Source organism: Tupaia chinensis, unplaced genomic scaffold (assembly GCF_000334495.1).
Source record: "Tupaia chinensis unplaced genomic scaffold, TupChi_1.0 Scaffold000322_1, whole genome shotgun sequence".
NCBI lineage: Eukaryota > Metazoa > Chordata > Mammalia > Scandentia > Tupaiidae > Tupaia > Tupaia belangeri.
Window position 1 is genome coordinate 4108972 of NW_006159816.1, and position 10458 is coordinate 4119429.

General features: G+C 37.7%; 1 protein-coding gene and 1 pseudogene across 6 annotated transcripts in view; both read left to right on the forward strand.

Annotated features, from left to right (window-relative positions):
* CCDC141 (coiled-coil domain containing 141) overlaps positions 1-10458 on the forward strand; it is a 239919-nt gene that overhangs the window by 59293 nt on the left and 170168 nt on the right. For all 6 annotated transcript variants that reach the window (XM_006151644.3, XM_027773111.1, XM_027773114.1 and 3 more), the window contains one exon: positions 4007-4115. In XM_006151644.3, coding sequence (XP_006151706.1) covers positions 4007-4115 — 109 coding nt within the window. The remainder of the gene's footprint in view (positions 1-4006; positions 4116-10458) is intronic.
* LOC102477890 (enhancer of rudimentary homolog pseudogene) lies at positions 7485-8097 on the forward strand (annotated as a pseudogene).

A 10458-nucleotide genomic window follows, 5' to 3' on the forward strand; every position in this document is an offset into this window, starting at 1 on the left:
ATAGGCTATGGCTGCACCACAGAGTCTGGGCTACATCATCAATTTTTGATAGTGATTACAGTAGGCAATGTGAACTTTGAGTTGAATAACAGAACAGAATTCTAATGAGCGAATTACAGATCATCAAACACACCAATATATTAATATCTACATTTCATGAGAACCAGCAGTTAGGGTAATGACTATGTCGCTGGACTCCCATGTAGTTGACCGTGGTTCATGTCCTGGACCCAGTGGCCTAAAACTCACGCCGGGCGTATATGCATGCATGCCCAAGATTCCGAGAGGAGAATGGAGGAGAAGGGATTGTGGCGTGACCATCTCCTCTGGGGGGTGATTTCTCGCTTTCTGTCTCTATGTCTCTCTCTGTCTGTCTGGTGAGCGCACGTGCCCTATAGCGAAAACCTCTCCAAAAAAAAAAAAAAATGTAGGTTATCAAACAAAAATGAATTTGGGTTAGTTAAAAACAAACTATTAAGTAAAAGTGAGAACTCTTACTCGTAAGTCACAATCATTTGCTATCTTCTTTAAAAGATAGTAACATAGTTCTAAATTAAACAAGTGTCCAGATTATAGCATTATTAGAAAAGTTTGATATGTAGTGACTTCAATTTCAGCAGAGAAAAAAATTTTCTGCTGCTTATTTTTTTCTCTTTTAGTCGTTTTGCCATAAGGTATGTGCACTCGCCAGAGAGAGACAAAGGTGGTGAGAGGGAAAGTGAGAAATCACCTCCAATAGCGGATGGCAACTCTGCAATCCCTTTTCCTCCATCCTCTTCACAGGATCTTCGGCACACAAGCCCATGCACCTGCCACGATATTCAAGCCACAGTGTATAGGACTAGAACCATGGTCATCCATGTGGGAGTCCAGTGATGAAACCACTATGCCATCTGCTGGCCCCCTTACTAGATATTATTTTTAAAAGCAATTATAGAATATACCATAGCATATTTGACTTGCAAACATAACATTTTGTAGAATACTTTCCTAAGATATGTAGTCTATTTTCCATTCATTGAGCTCATTAAAATACAACAGAATGAAAAGTTTTGGACTTAGGAAGGTCATTTGTCCCTGTGATTTTTCTTAAACTCCGTGATTTTTTTTTTCAGTCTCAGAATGTGAGCCTCGAAGAACATTATCAAAAGAGGTGTTATATTGGGTGTAAGACAGTTATTGGAAATTTCACTTTTAACTTCTCTGTCAAGTGGCAGCACATTCATTTTGATGTGAGAGCACTGCTTCATTATGATAAAGCACTAGCTTTGAAAAATATGACATTTTTAAACTGAAAATTCAGGACTTAAATCCAAAATAATGAAGGCAAGAAGATTAGTAATAGAACATAAAAATTGGGGTAGACAATCTCATGCATCATGAACTCATTTAAAAGCAAAAAGGAGGAGCAAAAACCTTACTGTAACTTTCAAGGCTTGTTTTTCACAGTTTGAACACTGGAGTCTAACTCACAGTTCATTTTATAGATCATCTTGGGAAAAACTTCCACATACAATTTTCTTTCCTAAAAAGCACTATAGCTGAACTACACCTACAGAGGCCAAATTAGAAATAGGACTGATTTATTCCACCTTAGTAAGTGTCATATAGGTGTGAACTGCTCTTGAAACACAGCTCTTTTGAGCACAAAAAATATTACTGACTAACATTAGACCCAATATTTGTTTATCATTGTGTTTTTAGTGTTAATGATAGATAATCTCTTTATGATGGGTAACTTACTTCAAGATAGAATATGAAGTAAAAGGAAATACTAAGTCAAACTATAACTCAACCTACCACTCTCGATCTTATATTTGAGTGAAATTTTCTTGGATCTAGTAAGAAGATTATAACTTCTAGTATTATTCTACTTCTACTTCCAATTTTGTAGGTCACTTCATACCAACTAGAAATGCAAACTCATATATAATCTTCATGCCCTTTCTGTATGTGAAAACAATTTTCATTATTGATTTTTTAAAAAGACAAAAAATGATGTGTGGATATGATCTTCCTATTGAACTATGTACATGAATGAGTTTTAGAAATACTAAATGACTTATCGCATAGTTGATAATTATTACAGGATAATTTCAGACTCACAGACTTAACTATCAGATGGGTCATTCTCAAAGATTACACTAGCCTTTAGGAAGACTGCTCTTAAGTAACAGTGACATGTGTTCTCCAGGCTGTTTTGTTTGTTTGTTTGTTTGTTTGTTTTTGTAGAGGTTTTTGCTATAGGGTGTGTGTGCTCGCCAGACAGACAGAGAGAGAGAGACAGAAAGTGAGAAATCACCCCCCAGGGGGGATTGCCACGCCACAATCCCTTCTCCTCCATTCTCCTCTTGGGATCTTGGGCACGCACGCACACACGCCCGGCGTGAGTTTTTTAAGCCACCTGGTCTGGGACTCGAACTGCGGTCAGCTACATGGGAGTCCAGCGACATAGCCATTACGCCAACTGCTAGTCCCTCTCCAGGCTGTTTGTTTAAGAGAGAATTTTGCTATAGGGTGCATGCACTTACCAGAGAGACAAAAAGTGAGAACTCATCCCCTGGGAGGCCAGGGATTGCCACACCAGAATCCCTTCTTCTCCACCCTCCTCTCTGGATTTTGAGCACGCATACACACATGCACAGCATGAGTTTCAAGTTGCTGGGTCAAAGACTCAAACCGTGGTCAGCCATGTGGAAGTCTAGCGACGTAATAGTTACGCCATCTGCTGGTCCCTCTAACTTGGTTTTATAAGACTGTTCTAATAATAAAAAATCAGTAGAAGTTGTTCATCAACTAGTTACATGAAAATATTAAAAATCAAACTTAAAGGTAATAGTTTGAGGAATACTTAAAAGGACAAGCCCTTTGATTGGAGTCTTTATCTTTCACACTCATACTTTGCCTTCATTAATTTATTCTAAACCTAATCCAAAAGTGAACATATTGATTAAAATGTGGTTATAAATTATAATAATTACCATTGAATCTTACTGCTAAGACAAACCAGCTATTTTCTCTCACCATGGCTATCCTTATAATAGCATAACCAAATATGTTTTTCTCTCTTCTAAAATTAATGCTTAAGATTATTCTCCTGAGTATTTTAACATCACTTCAAGCATCGCATTACTTCTGATACATCATTCATGGGAAAAAAGAGACTAGTCCTATCCCTCACAATTGAGGGTGTCAAATCGTTGTATATTTTCCTTTGACACAGAAGAGAACTCTTCCATTTTTCATCCTTGCTCTAGCTAATCTCATTTTTATTAATATATGTTATGCATAAGTATTAGACATAAAAAGCTAACAAAATTAGAAATTATAGCTTTTAAAGCCAAAAATTCACCTCTTCTCATTCATCCTTGATCTTATTCCTTCTCATAAAGGGAATAATATTGTGTGCATCTTTTCAGACCACTTTCTGGACAAATAATCTATATCTACATCTATATCTATCTAAACACACACACACATTGCTTTGTATTAAAAATGGGTTTAGAATATGTATTGTTCTAAAACTTGGGTGTTTTTATTATGCTTAATAATAAAGGGGAAAGTAGCTGTAATTCAGCCTTCTATTTGGGCTCTTCAGTTAAATTTACTTATAATTATATAGGTCACTAGTTAGTCTATCTGTTATTGATTTCTCTTAGCAGACTTTATGCTTCTTCATTGACAAACTGTTTTGCTATATTGAAAGTAACTATAGTCATGCAATAGGATATAATAATTTTGGATGAAAAATTTAGTAGACATTTGAACAGTATACAAGTTGGTTTATTTTGGCACATATGACATATTTCCAAGTATGAAAGCAATCCCTAGGAATAAGAGTTCTTACACTGACACTTCATAAACTGACTACATGTAAATTGATTATATTTACTTGTTCGAACACATGCATAGGCCATGAATTCCTGAAAAACACCTACTATTTACTAAGAGTGATACATTGACCTTGTTTTTTTACAAATGTCTTTCTTCTGTATTTCTCTCGTAGTTTGCTATTAAAATAGACCAAGCTGAAGATTTCCTCAAGGACACTCATGAGTTTGAGAGTGCTGAATCCTTAAAGTCACTTCTTCAGCTTCATGAACATCATACAAAAGGCAAGAAGCAGGGTTATTCCTTATATAAACTTTATCTGTATTCATTTATATATTTTATTCCTTATATAAACTTTATTTCTAGCATTTAGAAGATGTTAATTTGAGAGTGCTTTTGTATTACAGTATATTTTACATTTATCTATTTATGTATACCTCAGTTTTTTTTTCCATGAATGGTCAAATGGAGCTTTTTTTTCTTGGTCTTCTTTTAAAAGAAAGAACTAGTTGTCAGTTGCAAGATTCTTTTTTTTTTTTTTGATTGATTGATTTTTGCTATAGGGCACATGCTCTCACCAGAAAGACAGAGAGAGACAGAGAGATAGAAAGCGAGAAATCACCCCCCAGGGGAGATGACCACGCTGCAGTCTCTTCTCCTCCATTCTCCTCTCAGGATCTTGGGCACGCACGCACACGCACCCAGCGTGAGTTTAAGCTGCCGGGTCCGGGACTCGAACCACAGTCAACTACATGAGAGTTCAGCGACATAGCCATTACGCTAACTGCTGGTCCCGTCAGTTGCAAGATTCTAAGAGGATGGTAGAAAAAGAGCTTTCATGAGATTTAATTGTTCATTGTACTAGATTTCAGGTTTTGAGAACAGAAGCCATTTCTGCCCTGTTTATCCTTTTATCCTCAGCAACTAGCAGGTGCCCAGCACATGGCAGAGCCTCAGGAAATCTATGTTGATTGAGTTTAAGTGGTTGAATTCAGTGAGTGTCCTTTCTAAGAACCAGTGAATAAAGGTCAGCCTTCTTTTCAAATTAAATTTAGTTTTTTTATTTGTCAGAGGGCACTTGTACTCACCAGAGAGATTGAGAGGGAAAACAAGAAGTTACCCCTGCATTGGGAATGTTTATGTCACAATCCCTTCTCTTCCATTTCTTTCTTCTTTTGGCATTTTGGGAATGCAAGCACACACACCTAGAGTGTTTCTCAAGCTATCAGGTCTAAGACTCAAAAACAATGTGGTCATCTATTTGGGATCCAGCTGCCTAACCGTCATGCCATGGGATCACCTAAAAATCAGTCTTTAAAACAGCAATATATGATGAAAATTCTTCTTTCGCTAGTATGTTTAAAAGAGAGAGAGAGAAGACTGGTAAATATCTTTGAGATAAAGAATCTAATAAAACACTATATGAGAGATTTTCAATGTCCTGTGAACAACTGTAAAGATAATTTAATTGTTAACCAACAATTCACATGCCATCCCTTTTCTACCGGAATTTGGGGTAGGCCAAAAATGGGGTGAAAAAGGCATTTGTGAAAGAATAGCTATTTACTGTCATCTTTTTCTGTGTAAGTAGTTTATATGAATAGATAGTAATGATCCTTTTCTTCCTAATGTGCCTTCTAATGATTACTGCCAAACACAACTAGGTATAAATGGAATGACTTCTGAAGTTCATTTGTCATAGTGCTAACTTGACTTCCAGTTCCACTTCTAGGTCCTGATTATGCTAATCACTGGCAAAGATGTTTTAAAAGCCACAAATAGATTTTGTGTTTATATTGCCCTTCAAAAGACCTTAAATAATAGACCATTATGAGGGACCAGCAGTTAGCGTAATGGCTATGTTGAGGGACTCTCACGTCCAGCAGTTAGCGTAATGGCTATGTTGAGGGATTCCCACGTAGTCTCCAACCCGGTGGTTTAAAACTCACGCCAGGTGCATGTGCTTGCATGCCCAAGATCTCGAGAGGAGAATGGAGAAGGGAATGTGGCGTGACCATACCCCCTGGGGGGGATATCTCGCTTTTTGTCTCTCTGTCTCTCTCTGTCTGTCTGGCAAGCACACGTCTTGCAGCAAAAACCTCTCCAGAAAAATAAAATAGACCATTATGATACTTAACTTACTACAATTTTCCCAAAATTTTACAGGACTTAGTATTTCCTGTGTAAGTTTTTATAAACTCTTACAAAATGCATAAATATGATTTTCGCTGTTCTATAGTGCCTATCAGTAACATAGATTATAAACAGCATAGAAAGATTCAGCATTAAAGCAGAGGCCGTCTTTCTTTCTAAGGCAGCAGTAATCATGCTGGGTCCAAAGGATATGGGCAGCCTCACATGCGATTCCTTATTGGAAACCTGAAAGTGAACCAAGTCCAGGTAACTGAGATGGGTTTGTTGGTCTCAATTCAAGCTTCATCCAGCCAACATGATCATCAAACAGCAGTTTTACCTGCAGAAACCTGACAGTGACTGATGCTTTTGTTAAAGAGATTCTTCACCGAGGCAATCAAATGAAAGTATCTAGCCAGCAGTTGGTGCTGTGGTTAAGGGCGCTGGACTCCCATATGGCCGACTGTGGTTCAGGTTCTGGACTTGGCGGCTTGCTTTCACACTTTTCCTCTCTCTCTCTGTCTCTTGTTCTGTCCCTCTCTGGTCAAAATTATAAATAAATAAATAAATAAAAGTTAAATCAGATAATTCTTAAAAAAAGAGAGAAGAAAGCAACTTCCAGAGCAACTGGGGAGTTGGAGAAGTAAGAAGACTTCCCATAAATATTTAGGGATGAACTTAGAAAGGGAAAAGTAGCCTTAATGCTGATTCCTTGCAGGTGATGCTGTTAGTTTTTTTAAAGTATCGAGGACCTATGCCCAGCAGGCCAGTTTATCTGGGGTACAACTTGCTACGTTGGAGGCCTTAGTGCGCAGTGCCTGGCAACAAGCTGACTGTGGAACAAATGTCTTGCCTTTTATGGGGATGGCCTTTGAGAGTCCACTGAGCCTCCTCTTCCTATAGAGAAAAATGGTTGGGGAAGACAGGCAATAGCTTATTTTCATGATGACAAATATTTTTTCCATCCCGATGGTGTATTTTTGTGTCCCATCATGTGATATTGAAAGCAGAGGGATAGCAGAAGACTCTGATCAGAGTACCTACATCTCAATTCATATGCCCAATTGTGGTTTCAGGAGCTTTCTTTTCATGAAGTGGGAGTTGGAATTTATTAACCAAGTAACTCAGTGGGAGGTGATTGAAGATTAGTTGATTGAAATGCATATTTACAGATGAAATTCTAATTTGCTGTTAAGGGTCTCACATTTATTATCTTTGAATTTAAAGAAATAAATTTGTAATTGCAGCTAATAGTCCACTAGATTCTCAGTCGAACCCCACATGCCTCTGTGTATTTATCTTCCCACTCAGCAGCCCCAAATTACCCTCAACTCCTGTGCTCTAAAACTCCTCTTTCTTAGATAATTCTTGAGTATTCTTAGCCTTATCCCTGATTCTTTTCTCCTGATAAATTTCTGAGATATTATCAGCTGAGTCAAATAAACCATATTAGGGGGACAAAGTAACTGGAAGTACAGCAGTGATGTCGGCAGCTGCTGCAGCGGGAAGAGTCTGGTGCGATGTCTCACACGATTTTGCTGGAACAGCCCACCCAGAGGCCAGAAGAAGTCAGAAGGAGGAATGTACACTGACTGTGACTCCATGAATGAATGCATGGAAAGTGTTTGTAAAATGCATGAAGAACTTCTGAAGAGAATGAATCCCGACAGTCCCTCCATCACATACAGTATCAGTCAGTTTGACTTTATCAATGATCTGGCAAACCTCAGCTGCTTTGTTTACTAAGCTGATACCTAGACCTACCAGCCTTATAACAAAGACTGGAGTAAAGGGAAGATTTGTCTGTTCCTTTGTCGGCAGGCCCAACAAGCCAGGAAATAACTGATCTGGAAGCATTAATGGAATGGGGGTGAACTTGGAATACAGGCATGTCCAGCACGCTGCAGTGCAAGGTTTTGTGTCAGAGTATCTGGTTTCCATTTTGTGACACCCTAGCCAAGAGCAAATGTATTTGATGACATGTGAGGATCTCGCTCAATCTCAATACCATGTTGCCCCTCCCCCCTTTTATAACTTAAAACATTTTAATGATGATTTAGAAGGAGGTTGTTCCTTCTCAGTTAATATGGGCTCCAATCTTTCAAACTGTTCAGATCTGCTTTAACACTTACTGTACTAACCCTTCAAGGTGGGGTGGGGGTGGTGACAGAGTGTAGTTATGTCCTCAGGGTAAAGTCTTAGTGAAAAATAAATAAAAGTTCTTTAGTGGAAAAAAAAAAAAAACAACTGGGAAACCTATAATCAAACTTATCCTAATATTCACTTTACTTCAGTAGTTTTCAGCTATACTTTCAGCTTATTCAGCAATAGTAAGGCTATCTTAAACTCTAAGAAACTTATCTGTGGCATTGCAGAAGTCAGAACCAGAGAAATGGGTTGAAATTTATGCCCTCTGGAATGTTATAGAAAAAATGTATTTTCTCTCCAGTGTGACAATTATTGAAAATCTGGCGATTAACACATCCTCTCCAACCTTCTCTTTTAGAGTTAGACATTCTTAATTAGTTGAAGTCTTTTCCAGAGAAACATGGTTTCCAGACTAGCCTGGTGGCTCTCAATTCAATAACATGTAATTAAAGAATGTTTTCTTAACCTACCCCTAATGAAAAATCCAGAGCCATTGTCAGAAAACTGCATGACTCGAGACCTTGGGAAACCCACAAGTTATCAGGGTATGCACATGTTTGTTGGTGACTTCCCTCTGTGCTTCTGTGTGTACCTCTGTTACACCATCCAGCAAACTGTACTGTTATCGTTCATGACCCGACTGAGAGACTGGCTGACAGGTATGCTGACTGAGTGCTATCTGCATATAATTCAAATGTAAGGCATGGTAGCATGACACAAAAGTGAGCAATAAACCAGATGCTACAGTGACATTAGGAGTAGAAAACTTGTTCTGAACTCTGATGGGACACTGTCATTCCCTTCAGTCTTTCATTGGCTTTCTTAAAATGAACACTGCTTTGGAAGCTCCATCACAGGAAGAACAGATTATCACTTTTGTTTTCTTAGATGTTGTTTATGTTTTAAACATAGCTAAAATGTACATGAACTCTTCAAATACTTCATGAAAAAATGAGGCATGAGCTTAAAAAGAGTTTGCACCAATGCAAACCTGTACATAAATTCCATTTTTCCACAAATTTTTAAGTCCCCTCATAGTTTCATGGGAGTCTATTATATTATTATCATTATTTTTCTGTATATTTGAAAATGCCCATTAAGTGAGTTTAAGCAAAGCATCCCATAAAGGAATATTTGAACATTTAAAAACTTATGAGGAAGGGAACCAACAGTTAGCGTAATGGCTATGTCGCTGGACTCCCACGTAGTCAACCACGGTTCACGTCCTGGACCCGGTGGCTTAAAACTCACGCCGGGCGCGTGTGCGTGCGTGCCCAAGATCCCGAGAGGAGAATGGAGGAGAAGGGATTGCGGCGTGACCATCCCCCCTGGGGGGTGATTTCTCGCTTTCTGTCTCTAATGTCTCTCTCTGTCTGTCTGGCGAGCGCACGCGCCCTATAGTGAAAATCTCTCCAAAAAAAAAAAAAAAAACTTATGAGGAAGAAAAATTAGCCTTAATCTTAATATCAAGACTGTAATGATGATAACTTTTTAGAAAGTATTCATTTGAAAAGACTGTAATAAGCTATAAGCTCAACTAACTTGTTTACAACACTTATATATTCATCTTACATTTGATATTTATACTTAATAATTATTGCAAATTATGTAGATAGTCGTATAAGATGTACTTTAGTATTACATTTCAGATACAATGAAAATCAATTAAAACAATTAAGTAGTGAAAACTTATTGAATGTCTACTAGTTTCACGTCATGAGATATTATAATAATAAAGATTTTATGTATGCAAAAATACACGATATACAAAAATACACAATGAACTGTAGAGGTTTTATGTCCTTGAAATCTTTGCTATATTTAGACAGTTTACCCTTGAGGAAAAATACATTACTTTATTTGATCAATTGATAGATTAGCAGCTAGAAAAACATGAACAGTAAAAAAGTAAAATGTGGGGTCAGCAGGTGGTGCACTCACTAAGGTGCTGGACTCTCATATGACTGACCACAGTTTGAGTCCCAGACCAAGTGGTTTGCTTTCTCACTTTCCTTCTCTCTCTCTTTGGTGAGTGCACAGGCCCTATAGAAAAATTTAAAAATAATAACAGTAAATAAAATTAAACAAAGAATTCCCTTTTTTAAAAAGTAAAATGTAAGAAACTGGCAAGGAAAGATACAGTAGACTAGCAGAGAAAACTGAGAGAAGAATTTATTCACTTTAACAACCATTGTGGTGGCAGGCAGCACTCTGATTTCAGCCTTGGTACACTTTACAGGTTAGTTTTGGCTTGAGAGGCTACCTGCCTGGTGGTGCTATGGTATTGGTTACACTATTTTGACAGAAGCCAAAACAGAAAATCAGAAAAAATGTTTGAAAATTGAC